We start from the raw sequence: 20,721 nt of genomic DNA on the forward strand, positions 1-20,721 counted from the left end.
ATATTTCAGATGGGTTGTTCTGCCTCAGCCTCGAGCCCTCTCCCCCAGGTAAGTATTCTGCACTTACTCTATGAGCAAGGTTAAAGGTTTTTTAAGCCACTGCCTGTCATAAAGAGGACTCAGAGCATCCAAGGATGCTACAAGAGCTTCCCTGTTGCTGGACTCACGGGCATTGGAGGAGTCACGAGCAACAGAGGTGTCCTCCCCATCACCATCCTGACACCTTCCTGACCCTCTGCAGCACAGCACCATGTAGCTCCCAGCTTGTACAGCTGAATGGGCTGGCTGCTGTCACCCTTGGGCAAAGGAGACCTACAAAATTATCAGAAAATGTTTTTTTTTTTCCCACACCCTTCAGCACAACAAACTCCAACCCAAGGGTGCAGCCAGCTCATGTCTATACCAGGCTGCAACTTCCTCTAGATCCACATGTCAGAGGGTGCTGAGACCCTGGCACAAAGTGCCCAGACAAGCTGTGTCTGCCCCATCCCTAGATGTGCCCATGGCCAGGTTGGATGGGGCTTGGAGCAACCTGGGAGAGTGGAAGTTGTGTGAGCAACCCCATTGTTTCAGAGATACTTTGAAAATGCTCTAGGGATGAAGAAAAGGACATGGGGAAGAGGGTGAGACAGGGCTTTGAGGCACTACCACAGCACGAGGAGTCTGGGTTTTTCAGGCTGTGAGTTGTCACATTGTTATTGCTGAGGCATTTGGGAGGTTTGCAATAGCTCTTACACTCTGCAGAATTCACCCTTCCTAAAGAAAAACATGTATTCCACTCAAATACAAATAACAGCTAAACACAGGCCGATCAGTTTAACAGCGCAGTTATGCCTATTAAAGCGACTGTAAAACCAACATCAAGGCATTTCACACTAATTCCCTCCCAGCGACTCCAGATCTGATTCACTTCGACAAATCCCCTGCTAGGAAGAAGTGGCCACAAATCCCCACAGCCCTGTATCAGGTGGCATTGGAAAAAAGTTGCTGTTGGACTCTGTCGAGGTTTGTCAGGGAAAGAGAACCTACTGATCAGAGCAGCCAGATGAGGAAGTTGTACAGGTAGTGCCAGCAGATGGGTTTTCCCCCAGATCAGTATTTTTAAGCAGATTTCATTAGAGGAGAAGGGGTGTGAGTCTCTCTTCCCACTGCTGTAGTGGGTGACCTTGGGAAAGTGCCTCCCCTTGGATTTTAACCAAATAATGTTAAAGCTATTATTTAAAAAACAATATTTAGTAATGTCTTTGACGTTAAGGAAGAATTCAGGTTTTCATTTTTCATTCAAAAGTCTCAGCTTTGTCAGCTTTTTGTTTCATTTCCAAATCTGTTTCCTGAAGAAAGCAGAGACATCTGATCAAGTTTTTATGGCTAAATACAATCCTTCCGACATCTCCTGTAACACATTTCCTCAAGAGTGACCACAGAAAGGAGGGTATGAAAGAGAAATCTGCTTTTCTCACCCACGTTTACATTTACCCATGAATTTTACATGCGAAGGAGCAGAATCATGCGCATTTTTCCTGTTCCCTGAATTTTATACCCGGGGGCCTGCGAGACAGTCACTGGTGGAGAAATTAAGGTGGGAGATCCACAGCTCTTGCTCAGCCTCAGGAAAGACCAGAGATTCTGATGGGGACCTGCACAGCCGGGGGTCAGCATGCTGTGCCCACACCCACCTGAGCCCACACGTGGATGTTTGGGTAACCAGGAGCACATCCAGCACTTTGGGAAGAGCTGGGTTCTGCTCCAGGCGCTGGGAACAGATATTTGGCCTTGGACCACACCCATGGTGCTTTGGGTCATAGAATCCCAAAAGGGTTTGGTTTGGAAGGGACATTTAAAGCTCATCCAGCTCCACCCCCTGCCATGGGCAGGGACACCTTCCACAAGCCCAGGTTGCTCCAAGCCCTGCCCAACCTGGCCTTGGGCATTTCCAGGGATCCAGGGGCAGCCACAGCTCCTCTGGGAAGCCTGTGCCAGCACCTCCCCACCTGCCTCAGCATAAAAAAAATTTCTTCCTGAACATGTTCTTCCTACACAACTCCTTATAGGACAGCTGGGACAGATCAAAAACCGTAATGAAAATAATCCTAGATTTTCCACTTATACTGTCAGGTCACAATGTAACTGGACCTTTAGAAAGAGCAGAAAAAGATTACAAGGTTTTTCTTCCCCAGTGCTAACTGCTGAACCCAGGAGAAGACTTCTGCCTGGGTGGAAATAATAGAGCACAAATAACACTAATCCATGTAATAGCCACTGGATGAGGGCTCTGGCAGATATCAAGTAAAGGAGAGAGAAGCAGAAATTACAAAGCAGTGTTTCAGATTAAACCCGGCTCTGAGGGGAAAAAAGTAACATATGTTCAAGACACAAAACCTGTTGACACCTCAGAACTCCCAGTTATACACAAAAAGGCATTAAATTTGGGATCTGAACTTCTCAGTGATGTTAATTAAAGGCTGGCGCCTCTAGAACATCAGATGAGCCACACAATGAATTTCTAAAATCTTTCTGATGCTTTTGAGAGCGATGGACTACAAAGCATCTAACCCTTCTCCTCCATTCAGAAGAAGCATTTTGACCAAGCAAATCAATCTGAGCCCCCAGTTAGCAGGTCCGGGCTGGTTCAGAAACTGCCCAGCATTTGGCAGGTCTGCAAACATCAAGCCTTGAAGAGGTGTCTGGCTGTCCCCAGGCCCTGAATACCCTCACCCAGGAAGCTGGTGGGCAAAATCCTAGTTCCTGACCTTTTTGTACATTCAGGATGGGAGCAAACGGCCTCAGGTTGTGGCAGGGGAGGTTTAAATTGGATATTAAGAAAATATTTCTTGACTGAAAGAAGAAATTTTCAGGTCAGCCTTTAGAATGGGCTGCCCAAGCAGTGATGGAGTCCCCATCCCTGGAGGGCTTTGAAAGCCATGTGGCTGTGGCACTTGGGGACAAGGGTCAGTGGTGGCCTTAGCAGTGCTGGGGGCATGGTTGGACCCCATGATCCTGGAGGATTTTTCCCAACTTTAAGGATTCTACGATTCTATGACTTTGCAGTGGGATCACCCCTACTTTTTACAGCAACAACAAAGCTGTCTGGATGGCAAACTTCCTCTGAGACCCCTGAATGCCCCATTTTCTCAAGGACAAGGGGTGGCTCATTGAGAAAGGTGCCCAGCCCTGCAGAGCAGCTCAGCAGGCTGGACAAAGATCTCCTTTCCTCTCCATACTGCAGCAACCAGCCAACAACCTCCTCCACCCCCAGCCTGGAGGTGGAAATCCACAGTTCTCCTGACCATCACCAAGCTGCCTTATCAAGCAGTCCAGACCGGTGTGGGATTTCTCTCTGTGTTGCTGTTTTTCCTTAACCTTCTGGTCCATCACCTGCTGCCCTAAGAACTTCCTGAGTCTCTGTTTGTTACCCTCCCTCTCACCCTATCACCCAGCACTTCCACAACAGAGCTCAGCTAAAATCTCTCCCACAGATGAAAACTTCCCAGGAATTTTAAGCCCTGCTCTTTGCAGAGAGATACCTTTCTCCCCCGGGCAGATGCTATGCCCTGATAGACAGAAAAAGCAACTCCTACAGCTGATGGGCTGCACCCACCCATCCCCAAACTCAGATGTGGGGAGCAGATCACTCACCACGGGTGTTGGTAGCAACAAATCACTTCTTATTGGCTTTTTGGTGCCTGAACCTTGGTAAACACTTCAAATTTCCACTATGCTGTTGTGCTCTGGGCTTTCACCTCCCTTCCTTCCTCCCTTCCTCCCTTCCTTCCTTCCTTCCTTCCTTCCTTCCTTCCTTCCTTCCTTCCTTCCTTCCTTCCTTCCTTCCTTCCTTCCTTCCTTCCTTCCTTCCTTCCTTCCTTCCTTCCTTCCTTCCTTCCTTCCTTCCTTCCTTCCTTCCTTCCTTCCTTCCTTCCTTCCTTCCTTCCTTCCTTCCTTCCTTCCTTCCTTCCTTCCTTCCTTCCTTCCTTCCTTCCTTCCTTCCTTCCTTTCCCTTTTTTTTCTTTTTAATCTTGAAGTCTCATTATATTTGTTGGCTTTCTCAAAGCTCCAGCTCCCTGGCGTGATGCAAAGAGTGCGTGTCATGGCATCACTAGAAAAGGGCTTGTTCTCTTTTGGGGGTGAAAAACCCCAATAGCAAGCAGGATCTGGGACTATTCATGGACTGGAGAGGATCACTTTGGCTCAGGGGGCAGGGTGCCCACTCTGCACACCCACCTGCTCCATTAAACTTACCTCCAACAGGCTGCATTCAAAGAGGACTCCCCAGGGCCTCTGCAGTGCTGGCAGCTCCAAGCAGGGGTTGTTGTTGGGTGCCCTGGTGCATCTCTCCTGCCCTGCACCACCCTGCTGCCAGGCCCTGGCACCTCTCTGATGCCCTTTGACCCTTGGGATGGCCTGGATGTCACCTCCCCTGCAGGGAATGCTGCCAGCCAGCCAGGTTTCTGCAGAAGATGTCCATCCCTGTTTCCCATTTAAATTGCAGGGCACTGGGAAGGGGCCCTTGCTGCTGCTCCACTCCCATCATGGGGCCAGAAAGCTGTGACCAGCTGTGCCATTGCAGCAAAAAGAGGAGGTGGGAGAGAGGAGAGGCACCAGTGCTCCCTGTTCTGTGAAAGAGCAGCAGCCCTTTAGCAGAGGTACTTTCTGCACAGCATCCATCAAAACCACCACCCCCACCAAAAGCAGTGTTTTCTGGAAGTGAAACTGGAAGAGGGATGTGTACTGAGAGCCCACTTGGCACCACACCACGATGTTCCTTTTTTCCTGGCCAAATAATGAACGTGGCTGCTCTTTAAAGCTAGCTGTGAGAGAGATCTGCCCATCTCCATGTTCCCAACACCACTTATTACACCATCCATCACGGACATCCCCCAGGGCAGCAGCCAGAGGACAGGGCTTGTTCTTCAGCCTCCTCCTCCCTTCAGCCCACACGGAGCTCCCAGGGAGCTCTGGACACATGGAGAGCAGTGCCTTACCCTCCCCTACACCAACACACACCAGGCCAGTGCTAAAGCATCTCAAGTTTTTCCAGCAGGTTTGGGTCCCAGAGCCAGCACCAGCCACGAGGGAGATGTTGGTGCTTGGAGGAGCAATGTGAGGAAGGAGCAGCTCCAAAAAAAAAACCCTTGCATCTATCCACAAGGGAAAGCGCGGCAGGTATTCTAACACGTGGTGGGAAATGAGACAGGTAAAGGTGGAGAATTCTAGTGAAGGTGATACCAAGAGTGGTGCTGGCTAGGAGGAGGGCTAGTTTGGATATCAGGGAAAGACTCTACCCCCAGAGGGTGCTAGGCACTGCCCAGGCTCCCTAGGGAATGAGCACATTCCCAGGGCTGCCAGAGCTCCAGGAGAGTTTGGACAGTGCTGCCAGGGATGCACAGGGTGGAATTGTTGGGTTGTCTGTGCAGGGCCAGGGTGTGGATTTGTTGATCCCATTTGATTTGTGGGTCCCTTCTAGCTCAGATGACTCCTTGATGTTCAGACTATTCACCCAGCACACAACCAGGCTTGGAAGACATTTGCTGAAGAGCAGCAGAAGTTGAGTCTCTCCAGAGAGACAGAGGGTGAGCCTGAGTCTGACAGTGCCCAGGGGGAAAAGACCCCACCCATGGCTCAGTTTCTAATAGGAAAAGGTCCAGTGAGAGATGCTGGGCTGTGGATAAGGAATCCCAGGATAAGGACAGGGGTCCCACAAGGTCTGCATGATGCTTGAGTGTGATGGTTTGGGCTGGGGTAGAGTTGATTTCCTACACAGTAGCTGGTACAGGGCTGTGTTTTGGGTTTGTGCTGAACACAGGGCTGATATCACAGAGATGTTTTTGTTATTGCTGAGCAGGGCTTGCACAGAGCCAAGGCCTTTGCTGCTTTTTGTGTGGCCACAGTGGCAAAGATGATATAAAGTGAGGGGAAGGAGGAAGGGAGGGATGTTTGGAGTGCTGGTGCTTGTATTCCCAAGCCACTGTTATGTGGGAGGAGGCCCTGCTCTCTGGAGATGGCTGAACACCTGACTGTGGGAAACACTGGATTAATTCCTTGGTTTTGCTTTCCTCATGTGCACATTTTTTTGCTGTGCCCATTAAACTGCCTTTATCTTGATCCGCTCAAAAGTTTTCCAACTTTTACTATTCTGATTCTCTCCCTGATCCTGCTGGTGGGGGGTTGAGTGAGGGGCTGTGAGGAGCTGGATGGGGTTAAACCACAATGAACCACTGCAACATACCCCAAAATCTGCCACGAGCTTCCCAGATATTGAGGTTTGGTCCTTGATTTTGCTAAAGGGGCTAAAAATCACTTGTTACAGGAAGAACAGAGAGAGCACCAAGCAAACATACCTGGCTTCCCTAACAGCATCCCAAAACCCTCTCAGGAGGAGCTGCTTTCTGTCCAAGGGAACATGCCTTCCCTCCTTCCTTCCCCCTGACACACATCCTATTTTTCTCATCCTGTAACTACCTCCTGGCAATATTTTGCTTTCCCAGGACACCCCTGCACCATCCAGAAGGAGCACCTGGATAGCACCACAGCCATCTGGACCTGGCAGTGCAGGACTCACCCTGCAGATGACCCAGGGCAAGATGACACATCCTGACCTCCAAGGTGCCTCTGTGGTCTCCTGTGGCAAAACACCCAGGATTTCCACTGGCAAGTTTGTAATCACACGCGCCAGACAGTTTTTCCTGCCCAGAGCAAACAAGGCCATGGAGAAGGTGCTGTTTGCATCTGCAGGCTGGAGGAGAATCACAGAATATCCTGAGTGGGATGGGAACTCACAGGGATCATGGAGTCCATGCCCCTGCACAGACACCCCAGCAATCCCACCCTGGGCATCCCTGGGAGCATTGACCAAACCCTCCTGGAGCTCTGGCAGCCCTGGGAATGTGCTCATTCCCTGGGGAGTCTGGGCAGGGCAAACACCCTCTGGGGGAGGAACCTTTCCCTGATATCCAGGACTCTGCCCTGACACAGCTCCTGCCATTCCCTGGGTCCTGTCAGTGGTCACCAGAGAAGAAATATCAGTACCTGCCCCTCTGCTTCCCCTCACAAGGATGCTCAAGACCACAATAAGGTCTCCCCTCAGTCTCCTCTTCTCCAGCTGAGCAGACCCAGTGCCCTCAGCTGCTCCTCACACAGCTTCACCTCGAGGCCCATCACCATACTTGTGGCTTTCTTTGGATGCTCCCTAATAGTTTAATGTCTTTTTTTTTTATGCTGTGGCACCCAAAAGTGCCCTCAGCACTCGAGGTGAGGCTGCCCCAGCCCAGAGCAGAGCAGCAGTGACTGAGCTGGGTGAGGCCAGCGAGGAGCAGAGCAGTGGTGGCACATCCTGGTCAGGATTTTCACTCTCAGTGTCATTTTGGAAATGACCTCTGGCCCTTCCCAAGCATGGAAACACATCCTTGATGCCAATGGAGGTGAGGAGGAGGGAGGGGCAGAGGCTGACATGACCTTCCTCATTTTGTGACCTCCCACACCTTTCCAAGACTCATCTCAGGCATTATTAAAGCATTTTCTGTTGATTAAATAAATTTGATGGTTTCACAGTACAAGAAGGCAGTCTATTCCTGGCCTTTACATGCTCCCCAAAACACCTAACCCACCTCTAAGATACTTAAAAAATTATGTCAAAGTCAAACATTTGTGTATGAAAAACCCAACTTAAAAATCATGATTAATTGGTTTTATTCCCTCCATCCAGTCGATGCTCTTTCATTTTTTTTGTCATTTCACTTCTGGGGTTGTGGCCTATTTCATCTCCCTTCAAATGAACCATTTAAAAGCCTCTCCCCACCCTCTCATTTTGTTGAAAAACTCAAGGACAATATAAACCCAGGAAAATAAATTTTCAGCCAGTGAGCTGGAAAATAATCATCATCATCAAAACCAGATATTCTTGTTTTCTAGTCCCTGGCAACTCAGTTCAATAGAACTGCCACCAGCTGAGCTGCTGGCCCACCACCCACTGCTCACCCATGCACTCCCCTGGTGCTATGGGGACAGGACATTCCTTGCCTTGGGGGCTAATATCCATGCCATACTCTAATTTTCAGCTCACAGTTTGAAGGAAAAACCTTGGAGGCAAGAGTGTGGCCACCACTGGTCATATACTGCAGGAGGTAGTCAGGCAGAGCTGAGCAGCAGATTAAGGATACAGATGGGTTTTGCCTCTGCTTTGGTAAACTCGGGACAGTACGGAATCAGCAAATCATTTAGACTGAAAATACCTCTAAGATCATGTCCAAACAATCCCCAGCAATGCCAAGGCCACCACTGCCCCACGTCCCCAGCTGCCACATCCACATGGCTTTTAAACCCCTCTGGGGATGGGGACTCAGCACTGCCCTGGGCAGCCTGTTTCTAACCTTAATGACCTTTTCCATTAAGAAAATTCCCTAATATCCAACCTGAACCTCTCCTGGCCCAGCCTGAGGCCGTTCCCTCTCCTCCTGTCCCTGTTCCCTGGAGCAGAGCCCGACCCCCCCGGCTGTCCCCTCCTGTCAGGAGCTGTGCAGAGCCACAAGGTCCCCCCTGAGCCTCCTTTTCTCCAGGCTGAGCCCCTTCCCAGCTCCCTCAGCCTCTCCTGGGGCTCCAGCCCCTTCCCAGCTCCGTTCCCTGCCCTGGACACGCTCCAGCCCCTCAGTGTCTCTCTTGTCCTGAGGGCCCAGAGCTGTCCCCAGCACTGGAGGTGCCTCAGCAGTGCCAGCACAGGGACGGGCACTGCCCTGGGGCTGTGTCACACCCTGGCTGGCTCCCCGAGACCATCTGCTACAAACACTGAATCCCTACTTCCCAGGCAGTAGCCAGACATAATCTAGTGATGGGAAATAGAGTGTAACACTTCTCTTTTCCTTTTCTTTTACTTGACTTTATCTCAACAACTTCTTGTCCGTTTCATTTTCTCCCCCCTGCCCTCCAGAGGAGGGGAGTGGTGGAGCAGCTGGGTGGGCACCTCCTGTCCAGGTAGGGTCATCCCACTGCAGTTTGCACGGGAGTTTCTCACTCAGACCAAGGAGCAAAACCAGCTCCCCAGATGTTTCTGGTGCACAGTGGATAACATTTTCTCCGTTCAGGCTCGTGGAGATCTGCCTGCAGCCCTTTGATCTCGAAAGAAGCCTTGCACAGAGGAGCAGGAGAGAGTTTGGGGCTGCCAACGGGCTCTGCAGGTGGCCAGCAGGGAAGGCGGCCTTTTCATGGGGTTGCACGCAACCAGGCATTCGTCATAAAGAAAAGAAACAACTTTGTAACAACCCCAAGCCACTAATGTCACGCTATCTCTGTGCAGGAAGCCTCCTCATTCCTTATCTCGGCCCCAGGAGATTTGTGGGATATCACAAATAACAGCTGGTTGAGATAAGGTCTCTCCCTACACGCTGCTTGCTCTGTAGCATCTGTAAAGCCTCATCCTGATGGACCTGAATGGACCAGTGCCTGGAGCTGTTACATCTCATCTGTTTTCAGTCCAACCCTGATCTTTTCTAGACGTTTTGGGCAAATATTGCCCTTCCCTGCATTTTCATGCCTTACACACCCATCTCCAAACCCTCCCAAACACCCTCACCTACCATCAGGGGAGCTCAGAGACCAAAGCCGCTCAGTTTGGCAAAGCAAAACTTAACCCACTCCCTGTCCCTTCCAGCTCCTAGCACGCAGGGAATCTCTTAATTTCAATGAGGAAAACCCCGCCAAGGAGGAGGAGATCTGTCAGGATCCCCCCTTGCAAACACGAAACCAGCAAACAAGATGTTTATAGCCCAGTGATTCATAATACTGCAGAGTTTGCAGGAAACGTAGCACCATTCACGGTTAAGAAATTCTCTTGTTTTCTGCTAAATATATAAAATAATCACTCATCCCCTGAGCAGCAGATGCAAATTACACCTAGTATTAGCCTCATATGCCAACTGCTATAATTCTGGTGCAGCATGAAGCCGTTTCCCAAGGCTTTAGAAGTCCCTTAATCTGCCTTCTGACGTCAAATGACAAATTTCTTGCCTGGGATCATTAATGGGATGACTAATGAAAGCTGATAAGTGAATTTATAAATGAAATTAAAGATATTAATATTAAAGGCCAGGCTACAAGGGAGAGAAATGTGGATTTAGCAAACCACAACAAGAAGCGTGGTAATCTGCATGAGATTTACAGCTCCCATCCTGACAGGCAAACAAGTGGTATTTTCCGCCTGGAGGTTGTGGAAGCTGCCAGGCTTGATGGACACTTCTCCTGAAGCATCACCACCCCCATTACCTTCAGACACTGACTGAGATTTAAAAAGCTCCTGCTCAAGTTTAACTGCAAATGCCAAATGAGGGATTAGTGCACCCCAATAGTCTTTGCAAAGACAACTGCACCACCAAACCCTCCTGCAAACAAAATACCTTTGCTCTGCGGCCAGTTCGCTGCCAACTTTTTTTTTTTTCCCTCTCTCTTTTAAGATAAAAACACACCTCAGACTAGATTCTCATCTTATTCACCCCAGTATAAATGCCAAGCAACTCCTTTAAAAGTTGAGGAGTTGGTGTTTTTTTTTTTTTTGGGGGGGGGAGCAGTTTATGCATGTACAAAGAAATTTAGGCCTTGCCAGATGGGAATCAAACCCCACATCCAGGCAGCTTCACCACTGAACCCACAGCTCCTTTCAGACTCCAGCTGCTCCTCACTGAGCTTTGGGGCTCTCAGGAGAGACTACTTAAGTACCAGCTCCCACCAGCTGGTGATGGTCAGCCCTGAATGGACCAGACAAACATCCTGCATCGCCCCAAGGCACACAGGCAAACACAGGCACCTCCTCTGATATTATAAAACAAAACAAAACAAAACAAAAACAAAAAAAAAAAAACAAAAAAAAAAAAAAAAAAAAAAAAAAAAAAAAAAAAAGAGAGAAAGAGAGAAGAAAGCTTCCTTTTGTCTGTAGATGCCCCGTTTCCACAGAGACAGCATCAAAACTGGCTAGCTAGTTGGGCAAGTGGTCATGAGTGGTGACTCCTCATGCACCCAAAGCCCCCAAAAATCCCAAGATCCTGTGGGAAGTATCAGTAGGCACTGATCTAGCACTCCATCTAGCAGCGAGATTGAAAGAAGAGTCAGATGCCACCAGGAGAATGAGGAATCCCAGAGACACACAGGAAGCACAGCTGGGGAGGGCACATTTGCCACAGGGATGTTTCCCAATCCCTTCCTTCACTGGAGGAACCCAGGGTGGGGAGCAGCTGCAGCAAGACAGATGTCCCTGGGATGGTTTTTCTGAATGCCTTTTAGAGACCCCTTCCAGCCTGGAAAAAAGGACAAGAGAATGTTTCCACAGCCGTTCTTAGCTCCAGAGCTGGACATATGGTTCAGTAGGCTGTCCAGTTACATCAGTCCTGCTCAAAGAACTCCCAGAAGGTGCCCATGCCTGGTGCTCTCCGTGTTTAGGGACACACCTGCTCTTTGGACCATTTGGGAATAGACGTGGAGGGGTGGCGCACGGTCACAGCTCCACAGCACCACTCGAGCCTTCCAGAGGGAGCAAAAAAAAGAGGAAAACCAGCACCAGCCAATGGCTCTGACTGAGCTGAGGGTCACCCACACCTCAAGGTGTCACCCACACCTTGGGGTGTCACCTCCACGCAGGGCAGCCACTTGGAGCAGCTGGGACCACAGGGATGTGGTGAGAGACACACAGACACCTGGATCCTTCCGCTAAGTACCAAAATCCTCACCCAAACATTTCCCTACAGGCATGCCCTCACTTCACAGGCTCCCAGCTCACAGGGCTGCCCCTCACTCTCTCCCCACAACCTGCACCTTTGCCGCTCCCAGCACTTCTTTGCTGCTGACCCCACTGGGTGTAGTCCCTCAAGGCAGTGAATAGATTATGTTCATTAAAGAGCCACAAGCCACACACACACCACTTTCCTGCAGGCACATTTTGCAGCCTTGAAAGGGAGGGAGAGAAAACAACAGAGGTTAAGGACACTTACCAAGAGGGATCCACGACAGCATGGGCCAACCAGCCCAATCCAGCTGGGGCTGGGAAATGCAAAGGACCATCAGGCAGGAAAATGTGTGAGAAAAGGTCCTGGGAGACTGCAAAACTGAGCAGAGGAGGAGCAGAAAGGGTTAAGAAAAGGTGGAGAGGAGGCATGGAGCAGACAAGGGTTTGCTTTCCCTCCATCCTGGCTGCTGCTGAGCTCTCCAGCACAGGAACCCAGTCCTTGCCACCACCAGGACCTGTTGCAGGAGGCTAAGGAGTGATTGCCTTTTTGTTGTTGTTGTTGTTATTGTTGTTGTTGTGAGAATTTAACCTTTCTCAAAAAACAGAGTTTTTTCACTTAGAAGGCTTAGCAGTAAGACAAGACCACACAAGGATTTAACTTGTGGATCTCCCATGGGGTCCTGTGCAGGGTTGCTTGGGAAACCACTTTGCCAACCCCACTGCTGACCAACCCACTCCATCTACCCAAAATCAACCAAAAAAGGGAGAAAATTACCATTTTCCCCACTGGGTGTTGCCCCACACTCTCACTGCCCCTCCCCTGCACATCCCTGCCCTGGCCCCACTGCAGCCCCACATTCCCCTTCTGCTTCCCAACCTCCCCCATCAGCTGAAACACCTGCTGAGTGCAGACTTGTGAGTTTTGAGGACCAAGTTTGCCAAAAGCAGCACCTTGAAGCTCTAAATTATGTGAAACCCCTTAAGAGATAGCCTGTGCTATCACCCAGCTCCATGAGCTGGAGGGTTTTGCAGGAACACCCAAATTCCATGAGATGCCCGAGAGTCACAGCATTTGGCAATGCCATCACACCTCTTCCAATTGCCAAACCAACTCTGTTCCTAGGGGTTACAGATATTGAAGACACTGAAATGTAGGAGACGACCTTTTGCAAATCTCCCCTTGGATTTCTCACTCATTAATTTAAAGCCTCCCAAAAAGAGCACTCCCAGGTTAAGGGTGGGAAAGGCTTTTTCTCTGCTGACATGCTGCAGTGCCTGTCCCCTTTTGAGCACCTCTGGAGATAAGAATCTTCCAGTTTAGACGTGAGGCGCCCCAGTGCATGGTTCGGGGTTAAACCAGCATGTAAAGGGGTGGGAGGGGATGCCATGTCCTTGTTACTCCCAAAAGAGCTGTATTCCCCTGTCCTTCCACCTCTGTGCCCCCAGCAGTTGGCACCATGGTCCCTCTGGTCAGGGGAGACGCATGAGCCAGTCTTGTCTGTCCCACGTGCTCCCTGAGGTACCTGGGGGATGTTTCTCCTACAGCTTTTGGGGCAGCACCTGCCCCAGCCATGCTCCATCCTCCCCTTTCAGCTAACAAGGAGCTGCCCAGGTTTTGAGCAGGGTTTGAAGCAGCAACAAAAATGAAACTCAAGACTTACTCTAGGAAAGTCCTTCCAGAAAGGTCACGGAGGAGGACTCAGGGCGGCTCTGCGAGGACACCCACACCCTGCCCAGGGCACCCCGAGCAGCGCTGGGCTGTGTCCCCACAGTGTCCTCAGCACTCCGTGCCCCTCCACCAGAGCAGCTCCAGGGTTTTGTGGCAGACACACCCCCTCGACCACCCCCGAGCTTCACAGCTTCTGCTGCTGCCTCCCTCCTCGCGCACCAACTCACCGGTTTTTAAATAACACACTTCCACGGGGCCAGATCCGCGCTCAGCAAGGTAAATCCAGATCAGCTCTCTTTAGGCTTTGCTGGTAATTCCCAGCATGAGCAAAACGTGACCACTACTTGTTTCTCGTTCTCTTAAAAAGGATGGAAGCTGTGCCAAACCCCATGTGAGAGACCCGTCAGCCCAGCTCCCCTTTGCCATCATTAAACGCACACGGATGGGTGTGAGACCTTTACACAACCCTTACATAAATGAACCTCAGAGCCCGTTTTGTCCGTGTTTGGGATCATCCTTCTCCCTGTTACTGAATGGATTTATTTAAAGGAGCCCAGGGATACAGCTTGGTGCTGGAGACACGTCTAGGCTCTACAGAAATCACTGCATGTGCCTCCACACCCACAGCAGCACCACCAGCACGTGACCCACCCTGGATTTCCTCAGCCCACGATGCTAAAACAAAAACAAAACCAAAAAAAAAAAAAAAAAAAAAAAAAAAAACCAAAAAAAAAAACCAAAAAAGAAAAAAAAAAAAAAACAGCAAAAAAAAACACACCCCAAAAAAATAATTTTCTTTGTACCAGGTGGCTTTTTCAGGACTCAAACATGGCTCTTCCAGAGTGTCAAAGGAATTAAGTCATTAAAATGTGGATGAGTTTGATGGATTATGAGATATGAAAGCCTGGTTGTTACTGACTAATAAGGCTGGGAGGTGGAGGAGGGGGGGATGCCTCCTCTTGTAAGGATGTGTTTCTAACAAGACAGGTCAAAAATATGATGCGGATGATAAATGGCTTTAAAAGTTGCCATTAACCCAGCAGTTTTCTGCATTATTAGATTACCAGGGCATCCTCGGAGTGGATTGACCACGCAGCCCTGCTCTGTAGCAGGGCTCATTTGCAGAGTGAGACCTGGGGGGGGTTTATTACGCTCGCTGCAGTGAATCCCCACTCCCAACAAAGGGGCAGCTGCTGGCAGGTGTCCGTGGAGGAGACGGGTTTATCCATGTTGGGGTTCGGGGTGGGGGAGAGGAGAAAGGGGGATTTTTTGGTTTTGTTTTTTTTTTTTTTTTCCCCTCCCCACGCCATAACCCGAATCTCATTGTCTCACGTGGCGTGGGGTTGGTGGGGGGGGAAGAGGGGTTGAATTTAAAAAAAAAAAAAAAAAAAGGAAACAAAACAAAAAACAACAAAACAAAAAAAAAAAAAAAAAAAAGGGGGGGTGGGGGAGAGGGCGGGAGAGGGGAGATAAAATAATAAAAAAAATCACATTGGAAAATGATCAGCCCCAACAGGCATGCATGTCTCCCTTCATGCAAGCGAGAAGCACAGCCTCCCTCCTCGGGATGTGTATGGGGACGTGTCAGGCACGGAGGAGCTCAGCGCTGGCCCGGGGCGAGGATGGAGCGAGAACAAAGGGCCACGGCATACACTACATCCAGGGGGGAGCAGGGGGGCACCCCACCGGTGCTCATACAGAGGGGGACAGGATGGCCAAACAGTCACCGAGGTACACGGAAAAGGAAATATGGAGAAGGAAATCATAAATAAATGTTCATAGAGAAAACCAACCAAACTCAGGATAGAGCTAGGAGAGAGGTGGAAAGGCACAGCTTTGCGAAATGATGCGTCTCTGGGAGGGATGCTGGGGTAAAGGCAGGGCGGGCTGCAGGAGCCACCGGCTTTTGTTTTGTTTGCCAGCGGCTCCTCGTGAAATTTTAGCGGGTGGGAACCACCGACCTGCTGAATTTGTCTTCCTCTCATTAAAGACCAATCACCAGTCCTGCGTCTCCCCCCCCGCCACCCCCACCCCCGGCTTCTGTGGAAATGTAATTAAAGACAAGATGCTCCCCCCGCCTCCCCTCCCAGCCCCATCTCCTGGCTTTGGGAGCCCTGACTTCCCTCGGTTCCTCGTGGCACCCAAGCCAAAAGGGGGAGGTTTTACAGGACCATTCTGCAGACCTGGGAGAGGAGGTCTGCTGCAGGCACAAGGAGAGGTGACCACTATTATTATCACCGCTTTGCAGCCGCAGCAAAACTGCTCGCTGACCGCAATTCATCCATCCCTCCATGCTTCCGATATTTTAAGGCTCACCATGACTTTTTCTCCCAACCCCATAGAGTTTGCCCCTTTTTTTTTTTTTTTTTTTTTTTTTTTTTTTTTTGACCAAATCGAGTTTTTATTCAGAAGATGGTGGGCCTGGAGGCTTTGAGCAGGAAAAATGTAGTTACAACATTAGCAGCTGGGATGTTTTTACGAGCCCTGCCTTGCAGGGGTCTAGTGGAGATATTTATAGCGTGCCAGTCGCCGCGGGACCCAGGCACGGCAACTTCTCGCCTGGCAGATGGTGGGCAGGGCACTCGCAGAGATGTATATGTTTAAAATATACAGCTTAAAGATTAGAGGGGGATTTTTTTTTTTTTTTTAAATACAGGTTGGTTTACCTCTTGTTAATCAGGAGTTTAGAAAAATAAACAATCCCCCCCCCCATCCATACAGAGGGATCAGTCTGCTAAAGGGACATGTAATGTTGTAACTAGAATGAATAAGCAGCAGACCCTTCATAATTTTTTTTTTTTTTGATTAATAATGAGGGATTGGATTTGTACACTTTTTTTTTTTTTTTTTTTTTTTGGCTGTTCTGCAGTAAAACCAGAATTCTGCATCGGCACAACAGCAATATGGACTGTGCGCTGGGAAGTATGTACACACAGACTAATGCTGAGGGTAGATATGGGATAGGAAGTGGGGGGCAAAAAAATGTATTTAAAAGCCCCCATATCTGTTCTACGAGGGAGAAAAAAATCCACTCACTCAAACCTCACGATGAGGGGAAAGCAAGGAAAAAATCTAAACAGCAGGATACGACAATAAATGGGAAAACAGCAATAGAAAAAGCACACTAGGTTAATATAGGAAAACTAGTTTCTTTATTGAGAGATCGTATATTAGTATTAGTGGAATCGTGTGTAACAATGTCATCATGCACACAATACAAAAAGGCAAGGCCCACCATGCTATGGAAGGGCAACAGAACAAAAGCAGCGTACACTGAGCAGATGTATAGGCTACAGCACATTACATTTCAGCAGGGTATGTCTCTACAGAGAGATTTACATCAGAAACTAGGTAATGTAAAAAAATACAGACCATGCTTTAGTTTTAGTACAAGAAAAAAGGTGGAGATACACAACCAAAGGATATTCGGTACAGAAAAAATTACCCACAAAATAAGAACAGGAAGTAATTTAGCACAGCAGAAAAAAATGTTATCCCTGTTTAATGGAAAACCATTTTGCCAGTCGTCTCTTTCCGGGTTTGTTGTCGGTTTATTTTTTTGGGGTTTTTTTTTTTTGGGGGGGGGGGGTTTTGGTTTTTTTTTTTTTGTTTTGTTTTGTTTTGGGGGGGGGGGGGGGGGTGGCGGCGCTGGGCGGGTTGGGGTGCGCCGGCGGGACGGGACACTTGTGGCTGCAGGGAGGGACGGGGCCGGGGGCGATGCCCGCGGGGACAGCGGTGTCACCGCGGGGACGGGGATGCTGAAACCCCCCCCCCCGCCGCCACCCCCGCCCGCCAGCGGCACCTCGGCCGCTGCCTGAGCACGCACATCCCGCTCCCCGACCCTCCTCCGATTTTCGGAACCGCGGCCAATCGCTGCGCTCCCCCTCCCCAAATTTTAATGGCTTTTGGAAGGTTTTCAGCAGGGAGGTGGGACCACACGACCCCACCGTGGTCCCCTCCAAGCTCAGCCGCCCCGTGACTGTGGGTTTGGCCGCAATTTGGGGGGGCGCTCGCCCCCACCCCACCCCAAAGAGACTCTGCGACGACGACCACAGCAAAACGAATCCACTTAACAGGAATTTACAGTGCAAATGTAACTCAGCTACTACACAGGATGGAGGTACAAAAATGGCTGTTATCGGCTACAGCTACGCTGGGATGGCCTGGTGGCTACGGTGAGGGGTGGGGGTGAGGGTAAATTAAAAAATAAAATAAAATCCGTAAAAGAAGAACGGGAGTGGTGGTGGGGGGGTGGGGTTGGGGGGGGGGGGGGGAGGGGGAAATAAATCTACCGCAGCGGAGACGGGAGGTGGTGTCCCAAAACGAGGTGTGCGTGGGGCGGCTGGCACCCCAGGAAAGGGGGATGCCGCCGGGCTGGGTGAGGTGGGCTGAGGGGAACGCTGAGGGGCAGCACCCCCCCCCCCCCCCGCCCCTTCCTGCCGGGGAACCGGGACGCGCCGCCCCCCCTCCCTCGCCGCCGCTAGCGGCCCCGGGACGCGAACCCGCGTTGCCGGGAGCGGTACCTCTGTTGCGCACGGAGCCGAAGACGGGCAGCACCAGGTATCCGACGTGCACCAGGACCATGCTGCGGCCTTTGTGCCCCCCGGACGCGCCGGCGACTGGCGGCGGCCGCGCTCGGCCGGCACACAAAGGGGCGCGCGGCCAATGGCAGCGCGGGGGCCGCCGCCGGGACACGCCCCCCCCGCCCGCCGCCGGCCAATGGGCGCCGAGGGCGGGGCGGCCCGCGCGCGGGGGAGGCGCGCGCGCGCGCGCGCGGCGGCGGCGGGGTCGCGTGCGTGCGCGCGCGCGTCCGCCGGCCGGTCCGTCCGTCCGTCTGTCTGTCTGTCTGTCCGTGCGTCCGTCCGTCCGTCCTTCCGTCCGTCCGTCTGTCTGTCTGTCTGTCCGTCCGTCCTTCCGTCCGTCCGTCCGTCCGTCCGTCTGTCTGTCTGTCCGTCCGTCCTTCCGTCCGTCCGTCCGTCCGTCTGTCTGCCTGTCTGTCTGTCCGTGCATCCGTCCGTCCGTCCGTCTGTCTGTCTGTCCGTCCGTCTGTCTGTCTGTCCTTCCGTCCTTCCGTCCGTCTGTCTGTCTGCCCGTGCGTCCGTCCGTCTGTCCGTCTGTCTGTCTGTCTGTCCGTCCGTCCTTCCGTGCGTCCGTCCGTCCGTCTGTCCGTCCGTCCCTTCCGTCTGTCTGTCTGTCCTTCCGTCCGTCCGTCTGTCTGTCCTTCCGTGCGTCCGTCCGTCTGTCTGTCCGTCCTTCCGTGAGTCCGTCCGTCTGTCTGTCTGTCTGTCCGTCCGTCCTTCCGTACGTCCGTCCGTCCGCCTGTCTGTCTGTCCTTCCGTCCCTTCCATCTGTCTGTCCTTCTGTCCGTCCGTCCCTTCGTCTTTCTGTCTGTCCTTCCGTCTGTCCCTTCCATCTGTCTGTCTGTCCTTCTGTCCGTCCCTTCCATCTGTCTGTCTTTCCTTCTGTCCGTCCATCCGTCCGTCCATCCGTCCGTCCGTCCATCCATCCATCCATCCATCCATCCATGCTCCCACACAAACTCACCTCTTGTCAGCCGCACACGCGTGCACGCGCGGGCAGATGTGCACACGCGGGCAGATGTGCACACGCGGGCAGATGTGCACACGCGGGCAGACGTGCACACGCGTGCAGACGTGCACACGCGTGCAGATGTGCACGCACGGGCAGATGTGCACACGCGGGCAGACGTGCACGCACGGGCAGGGCAGCGTCCCTGCGGCTCTTGCAGCAGCACAGGTGTGCACAGACACCCACAGACCCCACACACGCACGGACACACGCCAGAAACACCTCCCAGAAACACACCCACACCTGGACACGGACACACCCACACCTGGACAGGGACACACCCACACCTGGACAGGGATCCCCACACCTGGACAGGGACACTGCCACACCTGGACAGGGACACTGCCACACCTGGACAGGGACACACCCACACCTGGACAGGGACACTGCCACACCTGGACAGGGACACACCCACACCTGGACAGGGACACACCCACACCTGGACAGGGATCCCCACACCTGGACAGGGACACACCCACAGCTGGACATGGACACTGCCACACCTGGATATGGACACACCCACAACCTGGACAGGGACACACCCACAACCTGGACAGGGACACACCCACAGCTGGACACGGACACACCCACAGCTGGACATGGACACTGCCACACCTGGACAGGGACACACCCACAGCTGGACAGGGACCCCCACACACGCTCACACGCCACGCCCAGGCGCTCCTGCTGCCCCCCCGGCCGCAGCCCCCGTGCTCTCCCGCGTCGCACACGCGTGGCTCGCACGTCTGGAGCGCTCCCTGCGCACATCCCCTCGCCCTGGCGCTCGGGAAACGCGCCCGCGCCAGAAGCAGGGCCGCCGAGGGGCTTGTCCCTGTCCCCATCCCAGTGCCCGTCCCCGTGCACATTCCCTGTCCCCATCCCTCCTCCTCGCGGGTGACACAGTGGCCTGTTGTGTTGACGCCCCAGTTACTGACAGAATTTATCCGTCGGGGCATCCCTGACCTAAAATGGCTCTGGCCAAGCCCGGAGGGGCGCGGAGAGCACCTGGAAAGCCCTGGGAGCTGGGAGCCACCCACCTGCTGGTGCAACGAACACCGCCGGCCTAAGGAAGGGCGATTCACCCCCCCAAAAAAAAAACCCAAACAGACGCTCATCTCGATTTAAAACTGCTTTAATGGAGTCAGAAGCCCCCGTTGGGCAGGAGGGATTGCCGCGTGTCGCCGTTGTGTGTCCCAGGAGGGATTTCTGGCAAAGGATCCCAAAGGAATCCCAGGATCCAGGGAATCATTTCACCCCGCTGCAAAGCGACTTTTCCACGGCTTTCCCACCCTGCCCAGGCTGTGGGTTTTGATTTTTCTTTTTTTTTTTTTTTCCTTTCGCCCCCTTCCCCCTGCCCGCTGCAGCCGCCGTCCCGCCGTGGGGAGCTCCCTTAATCCCCGCTTAGCCTTATCCATCCCGTGCATCTGGCAGGTTTAAGCGCCCGGCAGGCTCCGGACGCGGATGTGCGATGGATTTGTCCGCATGGATTATGGCGTTGGGTCTGTCGCTGGGTCGAATTTGTGGGTTTGTTGTTTGCGGGGGCGGGGTGAGGAGGGGAGGGTTGGGGTTTTTTTTGTTTTGTTTTGGTTTGTTTTTTGGGTTTTTTTTTGGGGGGGTTTGTTGTTGTTGTTGTTGTTTTGTTCTGGTTTTTGTTGTTTTTGGGGTTTTTTTTTTTTTTGGTGGTGTTTTGTGGTTTTGGGGTTTTTTGGGGTTTTTTTGGTTTTTGGTTTTTTTGGGGTTTTGGTGGTTTTTTTGTTTGTTTTTT

General features: G+C 51.8%; 1 protein-coding gene across 2 annotated transcripts in view; it reads right to left on the minus strand.

Moving 5' to 3' along the window:
* Positions 1-17,967, minus strand: part of ARK2C (arkadia (RNF111) C-terminal like ring finger ubiquitin ligase 2C) — a 51,768-nt gene extending 33,801 nt beyond the window's left edge. For both annotated transcript variants that reach the window (XM_054003813.1, XM_054003812.1), the window contains exon 1: positions 17,891-17,967. In XM_054003813.1, coding sequence (XP_053859788.1) covers positions 17,891-17,951 — 61 coding nt within the window. In that variant the 5' untranslated portion in view covers positions 17,952-17,967. The remainder of the gene's footprint in view (positions 1-17,890) is intronic.
* Positions 17,968-20,721: the final 2,754 nt, after the last annotated feature.

This window comes from Vidua macroura, chromosome Z, assembly GCF_024509145.1.
Source record: "Vidua macroura isolate BioBank_ID:100142 chromosome Z, ASM2450914v1, whole genome shotgun sequence".
Classification (NCBI taxonomy): Eukaryota; Metazoa; Chordata; class Aves; order Passeriformes; family Viduidae; genus Vidua; species Vidua macroura.